Below are 20,423 nucleotides of genomic sequence, written 5' to 3' on the forward strand. Positions count from 1 at the left end.
GCTATCATGAAAGTTGAGTTGCACTTTTCAGAGACGTCAAGGGGTGAGGCAGCAATAGAGAAGGGCAATAGCGCCTTCTTAGAGGCTAGGTCGATAGTGATGAGTTGTGATTTCTCTGTGAAAAAGACTGCAAATTACTCACAGGAGGGTGGGTTGCCACAATGATCAGAAAGGATGGGACCATTAGCCGACTGCTGTTTGACGAGTTCGAAGAGTTTCCTGGGGCAGTTTGCTGCTTGGTCTAATTGTAGTCTGAAATAGTCAGACTTGGCTCTCTTGACTTGTTTATTGTAGAGGCTCCTGACCTCTCTCAGGAGTTTTAATTGGTCAGAAGAGGGATTGGATCGCCAGGAGCGTTCAACAGCTCTAAGGTTGCGACGTTCCGAGCTTAAGCTCTCATTGTACCACGGTTTGGATATTTTTGATGCTGTATTTTTAAGCTGGAATGGAGCAACGTCATCCATGATGACGGCCATGGTCGAGTTGTAGGAGTCCGTGAGAGTTTGCACATAGACCAAGTCGGCTTGGGAGGAAAGGACAGATATACATTGGGCCACTAGATTGTCAAGGTATTGATCCGAGATCCCTTTTCCATATCTTTGATTTGAGAGGTTGACCCTTCTTCAAAACCACCTCCCTGTTGATATAAAAGAGGATGTTGTAATGGTTTGACCAATCACAAAGGGTTGTAGTTTCTAAGGAGATGGTCTGTTCTTGGGAGATGAGGTCTAGAATTTTACCTTTAATGTGGGTTTGTTGGTCACAGTGCTGAATCAAATAATGATCATTTAGAACGGACTTAAGGCAGGATACCGCAGGGTCATTGGGGTTGGACCAATGCAGGTTGAAGTCCCCAAGGAAGATTTGTGACACAGCAGAGTCGACATTGCTAGCGATGATATCAGTTAATTGCTCTATGAAAGGGAGATTGTCCCCCGGTGGGTGGTAATAGGTGTGTAGTTTACAGATCTGTAGGTTCTTACTTGCAATACTAAGACAGGTGTTCACACGAAGATGGGAGGACGACTCAAAGTGCGAAATCGAGAGAGTACTCCTGTAAATACAGGCTAGACCCCCACCCAGCTTCGGAATTCTGTCAAGCCTGATTATATCAAAAGTGGGAGGTACTAGGAGGTCTAGGATAGGTTTGTAGACTGGATTTAGCCAAATCTCTGTGAGAATGATAATATCTAAGTCATTGTGTTGGATGAGGTCAAAGATATCTGAGGCTTGTTTTCTGACTGATCTGCAGTTTAATACTGCACATTTGAGATGAGGGGGATTTATGGGGGAAGGGGTCTGGGTGACTTTTACCCTGGTCAGGTTGTCAGAGTTGCCAGATTGCAGATTGCGGGGAGGGACTCTATTTGTGTTAGGAGAGGATGGAGTGTATAGGACTCGGCGGGGCCAGGCTAGATTTGGTCCGCGAAGAGCAAGAGTTGAGATGATCATGGAGATCAGTGGACGTCGAGAGGGACTCATTGCTGCTGGGGCTTGGAGTGGAGTTTGGCGAGGGAATGTGTATCGAAAGTGAGGGGGCTAACAAATGCCCGATCCATGTCCCCAGTGGTGCCTCTGGGCCAATTTAAAGAACTGAACATGTTAAAAAGATCATTTGAGAGGGCTTTTAGGTCATGTATCTCAGACGTAAGACTGAGCAGTTGTAGAGACATCATCTAGGCGACCTGCTAAGTCTGAATTATGGGCGATGGATGTAGGGTGTGCTGGATAGGCAAGTGGCGTCGGAGGGACTTGGTGAGTTTCTGTGGGGACCACGTTGGTGGTGATAAGTTCCAGGATAGGAGACTGATTGGAGAGTACTAGAGGACCTTTTGATGGTGAGGTTGGAGCCATGGTAATGGGGGGGGGAGGCAATAGTGCTGAGGGTTGGGTAGAACAGGGCCTGTGAAGTCCACGGTGGTGGTGAGAAATTCCTGGATAGGAGACTGATCGGAGAGTACTAGAGGGCCTTTTGTTGGCGAGGTTGGAGTCTTGGCAAGGGGGGTAGGTCAATGCGCTGAGGGTTGGGTAGATCCACAGCAGAAGGGGAGCGATGCACAGGTTCTAGCCTAGCAGAGGGCAACATTATGGGGAAGGTGGGAAGGTCACTTGACTGGGAAAGGTTTAGGGAGAGTGAAGAACTCACAGCTGTTAATAGGGGGGGTACTAGGTAAACCCATCGAAGCGGTGGTGAATGAACAGGGAACAGTGGAGTACCGCTTTTCTGAGGGTGGGTAAATATTAGCCATCTTGGCAAGGTTGTCATTGGAGGCTTGATGAACAAGTTACTTACGTTTGGTAACAATATACCTGTTAGAGACATACACTAGTTATAGATTCCTCACCTCAGAATTACCCCTAGGTGTCAGACTGAATCCGGAGAATATTTTTCTTCAGCAGTACCTCTGCACTCCGCGTTCGTCATTGGCGTCATGATCGCCGGCTTGACTTTGTGGTATCTACTTAGAAGCCGCACATGCGCACTGACATCAGTTCTTTACACGACGTTCCACGCCAGAAGCGCAGAGGCATGCAAGACACTGACCACTGGTGCACAAAACTAGGGTCCTGAAAGTGAGTCCCTTACCCTAGAAGTCAGTTTGCAGAACGGGGAGGATGGGTGGGGCGGTAAGGAATCTATAACAAACCTATTTTTCTTATAGATATATCGATACCGCAGGTAAGTAACTTGTACATCTGAAAAAAAAACGTTAGTTATAGATTCCTACCCTGGAGGTGGGTCTGGGAACTAAGTTCACACCAGAAAGTCCTGGAGAACAGAACGGCCAAAGAAGCCGTCTCTCCGGACTTGGCTGTACAGGCAGTAGTGTTTCGTAAACGTGTGCAGCAATGCCCACGTAGCTGCCTGACAGATGTCATTTAGGGGGACTCCTTGTCCCAAAGCAATAGTAGCTGCCGTCGCCCTGGTGGAATGAGTGCGCAGCCCCACTGGAGGCTCCTTAGCAAAAGAATAGCAGGCTTTGATGCACTTAACAACCCACCTGGAGATGACCCGCTTCTGCACGGCCCGACCTTTCTTAGCGCCCACGTAACCAACAAAGAGCTGGTCGTCTTCCCGGAATTGTTTGGTGCGGTCCAAGTAGAAGGAAAGCGCACATTTTGGATCCAGATGGTAGAGCCACTCCTCCTCTTTAGAAGGATGTGGGGTGGGAAGAAGGTGGGTAAAGTGATGGTCTGTCCTATGGGGGAAAGAGGTAACCACTTTGGGGAAAAAAGAAGGTCTAGTGCGAAGGACAACCATGTCCGGATGAACAGCCAGGAAAGGAGGTTTGGAAGAAAGAGTCTGAAGCTCACTCACCCTGCGAGCAGAGGTGATGGCAACCAAAAAGGCAGTTTTGAGTGTCAAAAGTCAGAGAGGATAGGAATGTAGCGGCTCGAAAGGAGTGCACATAAAGTAGGTCAGAACCAGGTTCAAGTCCCACTAGGGCATTATGAAAGGAATGGGAAGAAACAAGTGAGTACTGCCTTTAAGGAAACGATTTGCAATAGGGGACTAGAAAAGAGGGTTGATCTGGAAGACGAAGAAAAACCGAAACCCTTGAGAGTGCCCAGAGCCCTGCTGGGTCAAGGAACGAATGAAGAGGAAAACCTCTGAAAGGGGGGAAGAAAGGGGATCCACAGTCTTTGCTGTGCACCATGCCACAACGTTTTCCATCTACAGGCGTATACCGTTTTCATGGAGGGATGCCTGGCTGCCAAGATAACGTTACAGACTTCGGGAGGAAGGTCGAAAGCTGTCAACCGTCGTCACTCAATCTCCATGCAAGGAAGTGGAGGCTGGACAGGTTCGGGTGGAGGACCGTCCCAAGCTGCTCAGACGGAAGATCCTCCCGAAGGGGCAGTCTGATCGGAGGATCGATGGCCATGTGCAAGAGCTTGGGATACCATACTCTTCGTGCCCAGTCCAAGGCCACAAGAATTACTTGGGCCCGGTCGCGCTTGATCTTCTTTAGCACTCTGGGCAGAAGTGGTATAGAAGGAAAGGCGTACAGAAGACCGCAACTCTACTCACTGCTGAAAGAGACCTTGCACCACACCTCCGAGTGAAGACGCAATTCGTGATCCATCATGCACCAGCAGCTGAGTTCATCCGCCCTGGCGTTCAGGGACCCTGCCAGATGTTGAACCACCAGGGACATGCCCTGATGTTCCAACCATGTGAAAAGACAAAGAGCCTCTGGACATACGGTCCACGACCCCACCCCGCCCTGTTTGTTGCAGTACCACATGGCATTGGTGTTGTCCATGAACACCTGCACTACTCTTCCTTTGACAGAAGGAAATAATGCCTTCAGTGCAAGAGCAATCTCCAGGAGCTCCAGAAGGTTGATGACCAGAGGCCTCAGATCTCCGCCTCTCCCATGTGACTGCCACACCCCAGAAGTGATGCATTTGTCACCACTGTGAACTCTAGTTGGGGAAGGGAGAGGGACCTGCTGTTGATCAAATCCTGGCCTGTTAGCCACCATTGCAATTGTTGTGCAGTGACCTCAGATCTGAAAGCAATCTGAAAGATTTCCCTGATGCTGTGCCCATTGGAACTTCAGGTCCCACTGAAAAGGCTGCATATGCCACCTGGCATAGTCTACCAGCAGGATGCAGGAGGCCATGAGGCCCAGTAGCCTCAGGGTCAGTCTGAACGAAACCGGAGATAGAGGCTGAAAGATTGGAATCATAGCCCGAATATCCAGATCTTGCTGCTCGGGAGGATAAACCCAAAACTGTGCCGTGTCCAGAACTGAACCCCTCTGATGAAAAGGAGCTTCCGAGAGGGAATCAGGTGTGACTTCGGCACACTGATGGTGAACCCCAGAGCGTGCAGGAGGTCGGCCATAGTCTGAAGGTGGGAGATAGAAGCCTGGGGCAAGCCTGCCTTCAACAGCCAGTCGTCAAGATAGGGAAAGACTGGAACCCCTGATCTGCACAGATGAGCTGCGACACCGCCATCACTTTCGCTAACACCCGAGGGGCGCTGCTAAGGCCAAAGGGGAGACGGTAAACTGAAAGTGCTCGTGACCTACTGTGAACCGTAGGTAACGCCTGTGGGCCGGTAGGACAGGAATGTGAAAATAAGCATCCTGCAAGTCCAATGATACCATCCAGTTTCCAGGGTCGAGGGCAGACAGGACCTGAGCCAATGTCAACATTTAGAACTCCTCCTTCTGGAGGAAGCGGTTGACCTTCATGAGATCCAATATAGGACGCAGGCCCTTGTCCTTCTTGGGCACCAGAAAGTAGTGGGAATAACAACCACAACCTACTTCTGGGGCAGGAACTCGCTCAATGGCTCCCTTAGCCAAGAGAGACATAACTTCCTGGTGAAGTGCTAAGTGATCCTCCGACATGCAATGGAATTGAGGTGGCATGTATGGAGGAGTAGTCTCGAAGGGGAGGGAGTAGCCCCTTTGGACCATCTGCAATACCCACCTATCCAATCTGGGGATGGTAATGGCGAATCCTGCCACCCACTGGCAAATGGTGGCCCTGATAGGTCGGACAAGGAGGGCTTGGAGGCTGCTGCAGAGCTATGCGCTGGTGGACTGGACAGGAGTCTTCTAGGTGGTCCGGAGAGACACAAAGGTTACAAACTTCATGCAAGTCTGTCTTGGGATATTTGGCAGAACCAAAAGGTACCCATGGCTGTTTAGGAGGGGAGGGATGGAAGCAGGTTTTTGCCATGGGTTGGGCACCCCACGATGAGTTGGGTCCAGGGCCTGGCTGAAAGCCAACCTCAGAATCGCAGTACCAGCACCCAGTTCGGTGGTAGCCAGCGAGGCCACCAGTGAGGTACCATGGTATCGGTACCAATGCACCGAAAAAACTCCTTTCGCATTGCATTTTTTAATCATATTAAAAGCAGAGTATATGCCCAACCCCCCTGTCCGCAGCAGTGGGGTTGGCAAAAGGTTGCCCAAGGTGGTTGGGCACTCTGTTTTTAATATGATTAAACCCACAGAAATTCTCAGAAAAAATGTTAAAGCAACGTAGTTGCTAGGCATGGAAATAATATCTAGGCTAATGTTTCAAAAAACGCACTGGAATTCACTGAAAAAACAAGGGACAAAGAGACGTTGTAGTTGGGTGTTCAAATGAGATAAAAACTAATGTTTTAAAAAAAAATACTGAAATTCGCCAGTAATAACCTAGGGCCAGATGTAGGTAAATCTCATTTACCGATTCTTAAATACCGAATTTTACCGATTCGGTATTTATGAATCGGTAAATGAGATGTAGGTAAAAATTTGGTAATTTTTACCGAATCGGTAGGATTCGATACTTACTGATTCGGTAAATACCGAATCGGTATTGCCCATTGATTCCTATGGGCCTTGAAGCCCATAGGAATCAATGGGAAATACTGATTCGGTATTTACCGAATCGGTAAATACCGAATCCTGTAATGGTGCAGGGGGTGTCACTTTGACACCCTCTAGCACCCCAAGTACAGGCTTGTGTGACATATGACACACATACATGCCCTAAGGGCATGTCTGTGTGTCACATGGCACAGGTGTACATGCACACATGTGCATGTACACCTGAATTCGGTATTTTACCACCCAATTGTATTGGGTGGTAAAATACCGAATTCTGAAGGCCTGTAGCACAGTAAACAGTGCTACCTACATAAGAAAATACCGATTCGGTAATTTTACCGATCTGTAATTTTTCTGATTCAGCAAATTTACCGAATCGGTAAAATTACCGAATCGGTATGTTTTTAAGGCCCCTACATACCAATGTACAAATACCGGTCGGAAACGGCCGTAAATTAGTATTTTCGGCCGTTTCCGACCGGTATTTGGACACCTACATCTGGCCCTTAGTGAACTATCATTTGTGCCTCCGTCATGCACTGCTTGTGATCTCTCATTTTACATCACTGATGTAACAAAGTGTTATCTTACCTCCTTATCACCAAGTGTTTCGAGCAGCAGAAGCAATATTGTTTTAAAGTGCTCATCCCATACTCCAAAAGAATCTTCACGACTAAACTTGAGGAGCTCACAAAGTGCTGCCTTTCGTTCCTCCACCCTTTCATTGTGATTCGACAACTCCTTGAGTAGCTCTGAAATAAGCTCAGAATGATCCAAAGAAACATCTGAAAGAAAATATATGTAGATATAAATATGTCAGTTATTTTGGAGGTACCACGTATAGCAGAATCAAACACCCAATTCAAAAACACAACCAGAGCGGCAGTGTATTTTTTACATTTGGCACTCAAAAGGGTTTTAAGAAATGAATATAGTATTCATTGTCTTGTACACATCAATAATTACAGGATGTTTTTAATGGTTCAAATCTTTTTACTGGCATCTCATACAACGCATACCCTCACCTACATCAGAAAGCCAGTGGAGCGATGTATTTGGGGTGTTGGGGCATTAAGGGTGGGTGGGTGGGTGAACAGGATTGAGACAAGCAGTGGGGGAGAGGCCAGTCCATGCACACACCCTACTACGCCCACCTATCATTTGGGAGAAGATATTTGAAAGGAGAGGTCAGTCACTCCCCATACACCCTACTACACACACCTTTTATCTGAGAGGTGTGAAAGGAGAGGCAAGTTCCTCTCCAATCACCACTATACACACTGGATATCTGAGAGACAGGTGGCAAAGGAGAGGCCAGTCAATCCACACACCCTACTATGCACACCCGCCATCTGAAAGAGATGTCTCAAAGGAGAGGCTAATCCCTCCCAATAAACGGTACTGCGCACACCAGTCCTCTGATAGTGAGAGTAGAGGCTGAATTACAAAAGGAGTTGGTTGCATCTTTTCTTCCCTTTCCTTATGCACCTCCAGCATTGAGCCATACTTGCTAAGGGTGTCCAGACATCATCAAACGAATATAATGCGAAAAACCTGCCACCGTGCGACTCTATTGCTCCTCAATCGCAACTTCACATGTTCTTCTTTTGTGGCCTTTACTGGGATCAGAGATCTCAATTTTTAAATCCTCTCTTTAAGTCACTTAATTTTAAAAGGTGTAAACCAGCCATGTTTTATCCTTAATTGAACTAACTGATCTAGTCTGTTCTATGGCGTTCCGTCATTTTAATAATTTTTTCTCTTTAACCGCTGTCCCTGGCGTGTGGGTACGCCGTTACTGGAGCTACCCATGGGAATATTGATACTGGGAGGTGACTTCAATTTAACCGCTGCCCCATTCGGCCACAAGGAGGCCTTTTTGCTGGTGCCTCACTTGTACCACAGTTAGCGCTCTAGTCTCCACGCTACGCCACGGCCCTCTATAAAATGGCCGGGGAGCAGATGTGTGCAGCGGGCGTGCCAAAACCAAGATTGTCTGGGCCTATCCAGGTCCAACATGACGGGACTAGTCAATTCAGTACAGGAACTGCTGACGTCGCGTCCGGCCTCTCTCCCTAAGTGCAATATTCTTAAGATAGGGGAGGGCCTTCTTGTGTGCCAGCATTGCATGTTTTCCCTTACCTCCTCTATTAGAAGCAATGAACACAATAGAAAGCTTCAAAACGAAGTAAGCGTGTGCTGCTCCCACCTAACAGGGAATTCCAATAGTAACACACTCCGATATGCATGTTCATGGCACAAGGAATATGTATTCTACAATATGAATTGTTGCTCCCTGCCCAGACACCAAGCCCATATTTTTGACCTTCTGACAGATAGTCGGCTAGATGTTGTTTTTTTTAACAGAAACCTGGCTACAGGAAAGTTCAGCCCCTGATGGAGTTGCGGCTCTTCCGCCTAACTACACTATTATTAGGAAAAACAGGCAGATAAAAACAGGTGGCGGCGTAGCTGTCATCTAGAAAACCTAATTTGAATGTAAAATAGAAGATTTTTACAGCTCTGGACTCTGAAGCCTTACTATTTAGAATTAATCTTACGCCCGAATTTACATTCCCTGGTATACTGCTGTACCGCCCCCCTGGCCCATCGGGGCCATGGGCGCTCTCCTTCCCAAACCTAGCAGCCCCTCACACATTGAAGGCTGATAATTTTATGACACTAGGAGACCTGAATCTTCACCTAGATGACCCTAAATGCACCAAAAGCTCATCTGTTATGGCTGACTTAAGAGTGAGGAATTTGAGATTGTGTAAATCTGATCCCACTCACGTAGCCGGTCACCTGCTAGACCCTATTTTTTCGAATCTGCCAGACCTCAGTAGCCTCCCTGCCCTTCCTCTATCTTGGTCGGATCTCTTTGCAGTACCTTTCACACTGAAAGTGATGTCCCCCCCCTCCGCCGATTTAATTGGCGCGGGAACAGTAAATCAGAAGATGGGCTAAGCTTAATGTCTCAACCTTCAATAAGCTTCTGGTCGACAATAGTCCTGATCTCAAACAAATTTCTATTAAAGATCACAATCTTATCCATAACAGGATGCTAGAAGCAGTAGAAACATGCCTCCTTTTGTTTACTAAACACTCAAGCAGACACCTGCCCCCAGCCCCCTGGTTCACAATAGGCTTAAAAGCGAAACGTCTAAGTGTAAAACGTTAGAAAGGCGCTGGAGGAAACACTATAATGAAGATTCAAAAACGATATACAAAAAGGCCTTAAGTAAATTCCATACTCTCTGTAAAGCGGCCAGAGCATTGTGTTTTCACAAAAAAATCCCCAGGCTAAAAAATGCTCCAAAACTCTATTTAAAGTGGTAAAAGAGCAATCCAGCTCGGAGAAAGGGACAATTTCCACCTCTCACACCCATAGTCAATGTGAAGAACGTGCTCTCTGCTTTACCAACAAAGTTGAAAATATACATTCTGTGCTGCTAAGCAAAAACCCACAAGATACCTCGTTTGCGGCAGTGGGCAAGCACAATGCCAGACGGGTCCCCGATACCACAGAACTTATAGGCAACATCAGATCTTCCTTCAAACTGGGAACCTGGACTCCATCCCCAAACCCTAGCCCCCCCTCGGACCCTAGCTCCCATAAATCACATTCTGGCGAATACTAAATCCGGTTTCCCCCTCGATCTCCTTCCTCCTCATGTGCTGAGACAACTCGACACCTCCATACTGTTGACAATCATGGAACTCTTGAATGCATCTCTACAGGAGGGCCTAGTCCAGCATGAATGGAAACATGCCATGGTTCTCCCTCGAGGTCAACTGGCCATTAACATGCTTCTCAAAATTTTTTGAAAAGTTGTGGAGCAGCGAGATAGGGTGGTAATTGGACGGAGTGGCAGCGTCGGAGTTGGCTTTCTTTAGTAAATGTATGTAAATGTATAATGTATAGGCATTTATATAGCGCACTACTTACCCGGAGGGTCCCAAGGCGCTTCGACCGCTGCGAAACCCTTCCTGGCTTCCCTTAGAGATGGTCCCTTAATGGGTACCGGCGCGGCAGGTTTCTGGACCAGGGTCAGCGGACTCGATAATTCTCTCGCCTCGGTGCCCACTCTGATCAGTGATCACACTCGGCAACTCTGGGCATTAGCTTGCCTCATCTTCACTAACGGCCCCACCAGACCGCCGGGGATGCCTGGTCTCACCCTGGAGATACCCATTAAGAGGCCATCTCTCAGAAAGTCCTCTTTCTTGTCACGAGGGAGGAGCTCAGCGTACTGCTGGAGGGACTCCCATAGGGCACGATCATATCGCCCCAGCAGAGCCCCGGCACTTGCAGCCTTCATGGTGGTAGATGCCGTCCCACAGACCTTTCTGCCTGCTGAATCCAGCCAATGGCTGTCCTTATCAGGCGGCAGCTGATGCTGGTATGGGGGCAGTGTAGGCACAGAGAGGACTCAGTAATGGAGGTGCACCATCCTTGGACTGGGCCCAGCAGGGAGTGTCGCTCTAACAGTTGCTATATTCACCCACTGGGATTATTACAACATCACTGATACTGAATGGTGAAGATATCCACAGGGCGGGGCTGCTATCAATGGGTGGGCTGGGGGTCAGTTCTTTTAGTACTCGCTGTCCCAGTTGGACGAATATGGGTAATGTAGCACATGCAGTGGGTGGACGCAGATATGATGAAAGTTCATCTATGTGTGTCCGTGAGAGGGGGGAGCTGTTTATTGCATTTGTTTCCGTTGCTTTATTGAGAGTTTTGTTCGAAGGCAGTCAGGACATATGCGGAATCACATGGGATGGGAGAGATGACACAAAAGCATTCCAAGTGTAATACAAAGTACCTACAGGCTCTTGACCTGGAACGTAAGGGGTCTAGCATCGTAAAATAAGCGGTTTAGGGTGCACTCATTTCTCAAGAGGCTCAGGATTAGTGTTGCACTCTTACAGAAGCAAAAGACACACATTTCATGGACGGAATGCAGAACAAATCAAAACATTCTCCCCCAGTCAAGAAATCTGGGTTAAATCCATAGTTCATTTGCTCACCATGCCACCCCAGATTAGACCTGGCCATATGCAATTCAGTCTTGACCCTGTGCCTCATGGGAACAGTTCAGCCCGAACTGCCAAGCCAGGTCCTCCCTGGATCGTAAACAAGCATCCTAGGACCAAATCTCGGGGTTTCACCCCTCATCAGCCAGGATAGCTTGAATCCAGTGGCACGGTGAGCCCGGGACCCTCGTCTGGGCAAATCCGGCGCACTTAGGGTGAGGAAGCATTTGTCACCCCGAGTGGGATGGGTGTGCCCAGACTTGGTCCCATGCTCTCCATGCCACTGGAGTCAAGCTATCCCGGCTGATGAGGGCTGAAAGCCCGGAACCAGTCCTAGGATGCTTGTTTCCAGGCAAGGGAGGACCTGGCCTGGCAGTTTGGGCTGGACTGTTAAGATTGAGCGCAGGGTCAGGACTGATTTGCATATGGCTGGGTCCAAACTAGAATGGCATGGTGAGCCCAAAACTCTGTACTGGGGTGCAATGTTCCCTCTAATTTTTTTCCTCTGTGTGCGGCAGTGGGGAGTGTGCGCTGCAACCATGGCTATGTTCGCCAGGAACTAAACCGCGCGTGTCTGCGGCGCCAAATGGCACTCAAAACGTTTACCTTGAAAAGATGGTACATTTTCACACATACAGCGCCACAATAAGGGTCTTAAGGGCAGTTTGGAAATTTATTGTATTGCCTGTATTTTCATTGTTGTGTCTGTGGCTGCTGTTGTCTGTCTTCCCCGCTGCCTGTACGTGGTCCGTGCCCCTTTTTCTTCCCTATGTTCCCCTCGCTGTCCCCGTGCTCTCGCTGCCCAGTCTTTCCTTCTGCATCCCTTGCTGCCCGTGTCTCTGCCCAGTTTTCCCTTTTGTTCCCCTCACTGCCCCCGTGCCTCTCTGCCCGTTCTGCCTTCTGTTCTTAGCTGCCCCTAAATTTCTGTATTTTGCCTCTGTGACATTCGTTTTTTGTGACCGTCTGCGATCTGTGCCACTCGTTTTTGTGCCCCTTTTGCCTCTGTTCCACTCGTTTTCCCTCGTTTTTTGTGCCTTTCTGCCCACTGTTCCACTCGTTTTTTGTGCCTTTCTGCCCTCTGTTCCATTAGTTTTTTGGGCCTTACTGCCCTCTGTGCCACTCGTTTTTTGTGCCCTTCTGCCCTCTGTTCCACTTGTATTTTGTGCCTTTCTGCCCTCTGTTCCACTTCGTTTTCCCCTCGTTTTTTGTGCCTTTCTGCCCTCTGTCCCACTCGTTTTTTGTGCTTTTTTGTCCTGTGTTCCACTCGTTTTTTGTGCCTTTATGCCCTCTGTCCCACTCGTTTTTTGTGCCTTTCTGTCCTGTGTTCCACTCGTTTTTTGTGCCTTTCTGTCCTTTTTCTCCCTTCTGTCCCACTCGTTTTTTGTGCCTTTCTTTCCTGTGTTCCACTCGTTTTTTGTGCCTTTCTGCCCTCGGTCCCACTCGTTTTTTGTGCCTTTCTGGCATCTGTTCCACTGTTTTTTTGTGCCTTTCGGCCCTCTGTTTCACTCGTTTTTGTGCCTTTCTGTCCTGCGTTCCACTTGTTTTGTGTGCCTTTATGCCCACTTTCCCACTAGTTTTTTGTGCCTTTATGCCCTCTGTCCCACTCTTTTTTTGTGCCTTTATGCCCTCTGTCCCCACCCCTTCACGGGCTGCCACGCGCTTTACTAACAAAAGCGTAGAGACAGTTTCCAAACACAGCGTGTGCTAAAGTACGCGCTGTGTTTGGAAACTGAGTACGCTTTTGTTAGTAAAGCGCCGGGCAGAATGTGGCCTATTGTTTAAGTATTGCTGTTAATCGGAGCCCGTGAAGGGGCTCTGATTAACAGCAATACTTAAACAAAAGGCCACAGTCTGCCCCACGCTCCCACATAACCTCAAGCGCCACAATCCCCACCAGCCCCCCGCCTCCTTACCTGCACTCTTCACGCCTGCTCTGCCGCCACTGCAAGAATCGCGCTTCTCGCTTCTTTAAAACGGCTGGCGGCGTGACTCTCTATAGAAGTCCTGTGTGCGCGCTCCACGCGAGGTGGTGCGCGCTGACGTCAGGGGAGGTGTGCGTGTGCGCCGTAGAGGAAACGGTGCTGGTGTGTATGTATGACTTTTTCTGCATTCTGTCCATCTATTGTTCTTTTTGAACTCTTCCAGAAAACACACCATGATGATGCGGGTGCAACATGGTTGGAGAAGAAGTGGTGAGGCGAAATATATTGTTTTGTATTGTAATTTCATTTATATAGAGCTTACTACCCCTGATGAGGCGTTGGAAGTGCTTTACACAGGGCAGCACGCTGCTCCAGGACCCAAGGTTAATGGCTACTTCGGTGTTATTGGTTGCTGTTTTTTTATGAGATTGGTCTTGTGCACTCAAAGCAAACTCTTACATGCAGTAATTTCAGTTATTTATGGTGGACTTAAGTTTGAGCGGCTGGTCGCAATCATTAGTCGGGGGAAGAGGTTAGCTCAAATATATGGTTGGTGGGATTAATTCAGGAGTTAGAGGGGATTAGGTATTGTTAGTTTGCATTGGTATAACTTTCAGCAGAGGGAGGAAAGATTGTGATCTTGTAAGTGAGTTGTGTGAGATTTGCAGAAATACAGAATAGCCAAAGGTACATGTGTCAGAGTAGGTTGTGCTCAGACAGAGGAGGCATGTGGAGGATGGAAGGGAAAGGAGAGGGGTATTTGAAAGAGAGAAGAAAAAAGGAGAAGCGACAAACTGAAGTTTAAACATTTTTAATGCAGAATTTAAGGAATCTAGTGAATATTTTTTTTTTTGCCCCCCCATGCCAGTTTAATGAGCACCTGCGTCAGTTGTCTGAAAAAGGCCTTGGAGAGGACCACCGGGATATTATTAAATAGGAACAGGAATCTTGGTAGGACTACCATCTTCATGATGGCGATCCTGCCCATTAAAGACAGTGGGAGCCTGCACCATGCGTCCACATCCTCAACTAGTTTTGCATACGCAACCCCATAGTTTTCCCTAATCAGAATGTCTGGATCAGTGTGGAGCTGTATCCCCAAATATCTGACTGAGTCAGTAGTCCACTGCAATGGGTATTCCATCTCAAAGGGCAGGGTTACTGGCGTCAGCAGGAACGCAACTGATTTGGCCCAGTTCACTTTCACCCCCGAGAGGGCACCAAATCGCACAACTTCCCTCAGCACAGACGAGAGGTTCGTTTCTGGGTCACGGATATAAAGGAGTGTATCGTCAGCATATGTAGAGATACCAATTTTATATGTTGGGAAGCTAATAGCCTCCAGGCTGTGGTATTCCCTGATCGCGCACGCCAGAGGCTCCGCCACGAGCGCGTATAGGAGGGGCGAGAGAGGGCACTCTTGTCTGGTTCCCCTACTGATGTCAAAGGGGTCTGTGACCTTGTCTCCTATCTTTAGTCTTGCCGTGGGTTTGTAGTACAATGCCCCCAGCATCTGGAGGAAAGGTTCCCCCAGTCCCAGCTTTCTAAGGACTCTGAGCATGAAGGGCCACTCCACGGAGTCGAAGGCCTTCTCCATTTCTAGGAAGATTGTTAGGGCGGTGTTTTCCTGGCGGACATGCTGCATAGCTCCCAGTACAGTACGAATATTGTACGTTAGATTCCTATTGGGAACAAAACCAGCCTGCTCCAGGGCCACCAGTTCCGGCACCAACAGCGCCAGTCGCGTGGCCAGGATCTTAGCAAATATTTTAGCGTTGACGTTTATTAAAGAGAGTGGTCTATAAGAACTGCATGCAGTTGGGGGTTTTCCAGGCTTTAGGATGGTTATGAGCAGCGCCTCCCTCATGGAGGCGGGCATACTGCCCTCCTCACAGATGTCGTTGAATAAGGTGATCAGGTGTGGGACTAGTTTTTCTTTGAACGTTTTATAGAAGCCCACTGTCAGACCGTCTGCTCCGGGTGCGCTGCCAGTGCGCATACTTTCCAAAGCCTCCAATATCTCATCCTCCTGTGTGGGTGACATTAAGAATTCCCTATCTGAATCAGGCAAGAAGGGCATTTTGATGTAGCTGAGGTAATCGTCTATTTCCTCCTCAACCTGTAACAATCTAGATTTATATAGGTCAGCATAGTACTCTCTGAACTTTTGGAGGATCTCCACCTCGTCAGAGACAGACTCCCCCTCTGGTGTGATCAGTTCTTCTATCACCAGCGGTCGCCTATGACCACGCATCATTCTCGCCAGTAGTGAGCCAGGCCTCTCCCCTTCACCATACGTTCGGGCCGTGGCGTATTTGCATATATGTTGTACTTCCCTGTCTGCCTCCTCATGATAGTCAGCGAGTAATAGTTTGATTTTCGAGGCGTTGTCAGCGCCTGAGTCGCTCTGTAGTTGCCTCTCCATGTCAGACAGTTGGGTCTCTAGTTGCCTCAGTCTTTTTCGAATATTTTTAAGTACACTCGAGTGCTTAGACAAGGCCATGCCCCTGATGTAGACCTTAAATGCTTCCCATATTGTCTGGAAACTATCTACAGATCCCAGGTTCGCCTCGAAGAAGGTGTCTATATCTTCCGCTAGCTCTCCCCTGAACACATCATCCAGAAGAGAATAGGGTGGGAATCGCAGGTGAATGGAGGGATTGCTTGCCCCGGGACTGCCAGGACTAGGAGCAGCGGGGAGTGGTCAGAGAGGGTGCGGGACAACCTCTCTATACTATTAAGCAATGCCTGGGACGATAGCCAGTAGTCTATTCTTGTGTGGACATTATGATAGGCTGAAAAGTGTGTGTATCCACCTTTTGTGGGGTGTTTATATCTCCATACATCGACTAAGTCTAATTTAACCAGTTCCGACTGCATGTGTAAGGCCGAGGCTGCTGGTCTTCGGGCCGGCCCTGTCGACCTATCCAGTTCCGGGTCAAATACAAAATTTAAGTTGCCTCCCCATAGCATTCTGGAATTGAAATGTGTTGTACAATGTGCTGCCAGTGCGGAGTAAAACTCAGGGTTATCATAATTAGGCCCATAAACATTTACCACCACAAGATCATGCCCTTTACCAATACACCTGGCAATAAAGTAACGACCCTCCGGGTCTGCCACAAGGGGCGTGAGTTTAAGCTTAGATTTAGGATTGACCCATGTGACCACCCCTCTGGAGTGCGTTGTGAACTCAGCAGCAACACTATGTCCCTCGAACCCGCTGGCCAACAGCAACCTACTGTTAAGTGGAAGGTGGGTCTCTTGTAGCAAGGCCAGATCAATCTGATGTCTGTTTAAATAGCTGACCACTTTCCTTAGTTTACGATAATCGTTTAGCCCCCTAACATTCCACGTCAAGGCATTCAACTTCTGCGGACTAGGCACCGCATTCACCTCATTTGTATCGGTCATTCCAGCTGTAATATCGATAAGACACCAACAGTATTATGTTGACTCTATATGTTAGAGCCAGTAGTCTCGAGGCCATCTCCGCTAGCACATAGCAGGTAGGACTAGGAAACAAATTGCATGGCATACCTTATAGTACCCTCCCCCCCAGGACCCATCCCTACCCTAGAACCCGCTCCCCCCAACCCACAGCCGACCACCCCCAACCTGGTCAGACAGCCCTCGTACACACCCCCCTGCCTCCCCCAACCCTCCCCATGAACAAAACCTGAACCTGTCCTTTTAAGGACTATTTGAGCCAAAAGCGCAAGGGCAGAGGTAACCAGAAAAAACAAATGTACATACAACCACATTGTGCTGTGAGTACCACCCCTGCGTCATTACCCTATCAGTGTCTATTGGCCTGTGTCAATGCCCTTCCAGTAAAGTTCTAAGGTGAGCGTACTTTACTCCATACTATATCACACAATACGGCATTAAAGTTCTCTCAATACCGGCAGCGTAATACAGATTGTTTCCAAAATTTACAGGAGAGAACAGGGAAACAGTTCTTTTGGAGCGCCCTTATGTAAAAGAAAGATCTCACCAGGACAAGGCAGCATCTGAACCACAATTGCACCCACAGGGACCCCATCTCCACGCAGCCAGTTCAATGCGCAAGGCACATGGAGGGGATCATAAGGCACCTCCCGACAGCTCAAACCAGTAGTCCAACAAGGGGGGAGGGCATATGTCAGTAGAGCGTTACGTCCTGACTCGTGCAGAAGCGGTCGCTCCCCCACGCTCCCTGGTCTCCCTGATCACCTGGTATCGTAGTGCTCTGCTCTCTTTGCTTGTTATTATATTAATGCCTGTTTATAGCGTAGCGCTCTGCTCTCATTGCCTGCATTTATATTGGTGCCTGATTACAGCATAGCGCTATACTTGCATAGCCCACATAGCGTCTATTTTGAATTGTGCCTCTCTTAACTCGTAGCGCTTCACTGCAAAGTTCGCATTGCCTCTTAATTGAATTGTGCCTGATTGTGCCGGTGCCTCTGCCCACATCATAGCGACATTGCAGCTTGTGCCCCAACATCGTCCTGTTTCGCTTTTGCTTTGCTGCCATTTTGTTGTTGTGCCTCCCAGCCCGTCCCTCCACCCCTTTCCCGCCTCCCAGCTGACCCTCCCTCCCACTGATAGGAAAGAACTGACCCGTAGGCTCCAGCGCTGTGACCGTCCTGACTCGTGCAGAAGCGGTCGCTCCCCCACGCTCCCTGGTCTCCCTGATCACCTGGTATCGTAGTGCTCTGCTCTCTTTGCTTGTTATTATATTAATGCCTGTTTATAGCGTAGCGCTCTGCTCTCATTGCCTCCATTTATATTAGTGCCTGATTACAGCGTAGCGCTATACTTGAATAGCCCACATAGCGTCTATTTTGAATTGTGCCTCTCTTAACTCGTAGCGCTTCACTGCAAAGTTTGCATTGCCTCTTAATTGAATTGTGCCTGATTGTGCCGGTGCCTCTGCCCACATCATAGCGACATTGCAGCTTGTGCCCCAACCTCGTCCTGTTTCGCTTTTGCTTTGCTGCCATTTTGTTATTGTGCCTCCCAGCCCGTCCCTCCACCCCGCTCCCGCCTCCCAGCTAACCCTCCCTCCCACTGATAGGAAAGAACTGACCCGTAGGCTCCAGCGCTGTGACCGTCCTGACTCGTGCAGAAGCGGCCGCTCCCCCACGCTCCCTGATCACCTGGTATTTTAGTGCTCTGCTCTCTTTGCTTGTTATTATATTAATGCCTGTTTATAGCGTAGCGCTCTGCTCTCATTGCCTCCATTTATATTAGTGCCTGATTACAGCGTAGCGCTATACTTGCATAGCCCACATAGCGTCTATTTTGAATTGTGCCTCTCTTAACTCGTAGCGCTTCACTGCAAAGTTCGCATTGCCTCTTAATTGAATCGTGCATGATTGTGCCGGTGCCTCTGGCCACATCATAGCGACATTGCAGCTTGTGCCCCAACCTCGTCCTGTTTCGCTTTTGCTTTGCTGCCATTTTGTTGTTGTGCCTCCCAGCCCTTCCCTCCACCCCGCTCCTGCCTTCCAGCTGACCCTCCCTCGCTCCGCCCCCCCCACTATCCATTTATGTGAGAGCAGCTTACGCGCAGCGTCCACGCGCAGCGGACGCGCCCCATGCGCGCTGAAAGTGCGCCAAAGGTAAGCCCGTCTACGCCCGTCCGTGCCTGGACCGCCCCCAGCGCCAGACCCCCTGGTCCCCGCAAATCCCACTCCACCCGCTTAACGTACGACGCCTCAACCCTCTCAGCACTTAACCCCGGCCGACTCCCAAACTGCCACCAAGCCGCCCCAGGACACACCCATGGTCCCTTCACCTGCCACTCCTGCAAGTACGACTGCATCAGGACCCACATCAAATCCACAAACTCCAAACAGAGCTCCCACACCAACCACCTGAAGTGCATCCTGCTCAACACCCGCTCGGTCCACAGACAGGCCATCGAACTTTGGAACCTACTCGACACCACATCGCCGGACGTCACCTTTCTTACAGAAACATGGATGAACGCCTCATCAACGCCCGACATCGCCATAGCCATCCCGGACGGCTACAAGATCATCCGAAAGGACCGCATCAACCAAACAGGAGGAGGCATCGCCATCGTCCATAAGAACACCATCCGCATCACGACCAGTTCCGACGATTGTGAGAAGTTGACCTGATATGTAGTGCTCACTATTCTAGTGATCACTGTGTATCATTCCAAACGACCCTTATTGATGATTGGTTGTAAGTCAACCTTATAGACCAGCTATCCTAGTAGCATGGACAAGAGCAGTCTTTAGGCTAAACTCTAGAGGGCGTGTTAAGCCAGCTGTTATCCCATCACATATACCCCTTGAACACCAAGTGAAAGGACACCACACCAAGTTTTTATGAAAATAAAAGGATATTTATTTATAACAAGTCTACCCTGATCTCTTTATGAGTCAGGGAGCTAAGCACATAACAAAACTCTTAAGAAAATACTTTAAGTTGCACAATTTACACAAATGCCCGAGGGGCACAAAAAACCATATACTACAAAAGTGGAATGCGAAATACTAGCATGTAAGTAACAAGATCCAGAGGCTTCAGGATCGCTAGGACTACACTACAGAACCTTCAGGTTAGGAGCAGGAGGCCTAGGGAGATCGGGTGCAGAGTGTGCAGTCTCACGCGGGATGCAGGACAAAGTCTATGGATGCTAGATTTCGTAAAGTTAGTGTTATCGGACGAATCCGACTAGTTAGGCTGAAAACAAAAAAAGATCTGGACACTTGGATAGTGAACCTACGTTGGAGCACCGAAATGCTCAAGTTACACCTAGCCCAGGGGCTGCGGCTGCATAGGGTTCAAAAGACGTCAGGAATCCTCGTTACAGTCTATGGAGCCTGAAACAAGAAGTTGCTGGCAGGCGACCAGTGATGAAGTCCGATGTGATCCAAGCCTGGATCGGTGATGGAGACGACCTGAAAGCAGAGGGGACTCAGTTCTTAATCACTAGCCAATGATCAGATGGGCACCAGGATGGTACGGGATGAAGTCACCTCGACCAGGTGAGTGGGCGACGCTGGGCTCTGCAGTCTCTCGGACCAGGAGGCGTTGTCGGCGACCAGGATGGAGGTGCGAGCTGTCCCACGAAGGTATCTGCTGTCGGCGATGCTGGACC

General features: G+C 48.9%; 1 protein-coding gene across 48 annotated transcripts in view; it reads right to left on the bottom strand.

The window, feature by feature from the left end:
• The window catches only part of CLASP2 (cytoplasmic linker associated protein 2), a 1,795,600-nt gene that overhangs the window by 92,422 nt on the left and 1,682,755 nt on the right, over positions 1–20,423 (bottom strand). For all 48 annotated transcript variants that reach the window (XM_086964693.1, XM_086964694.1, XM_086964709.1 and 45 more), the window contains one exon: positions 6,930–7,123. In XM_086964693.1, coding sequence (XP_086820819.1) covers positions 6,930–7,123 — 194 coding nt within the window. The remainder of the gene's footprint in view (positions 1–6,929; positions 7,124–20,423) is intronic.

This window comes from Lissotriton vulgaris, chromosome 4_1 (assembly GCF_964263255.1).
Source record: "Lissotriton vulgaris chromosome 4_1, aLisVul1.2, whole genome shotgun sequence".
NCBI classification, from domain to species: domain Eukaryota; kingdom Metazoa; phylum Chordata; class Amphibia; order Caudata; family Salamandridae; genus Lissotriton; species Lissotriton vulgaris.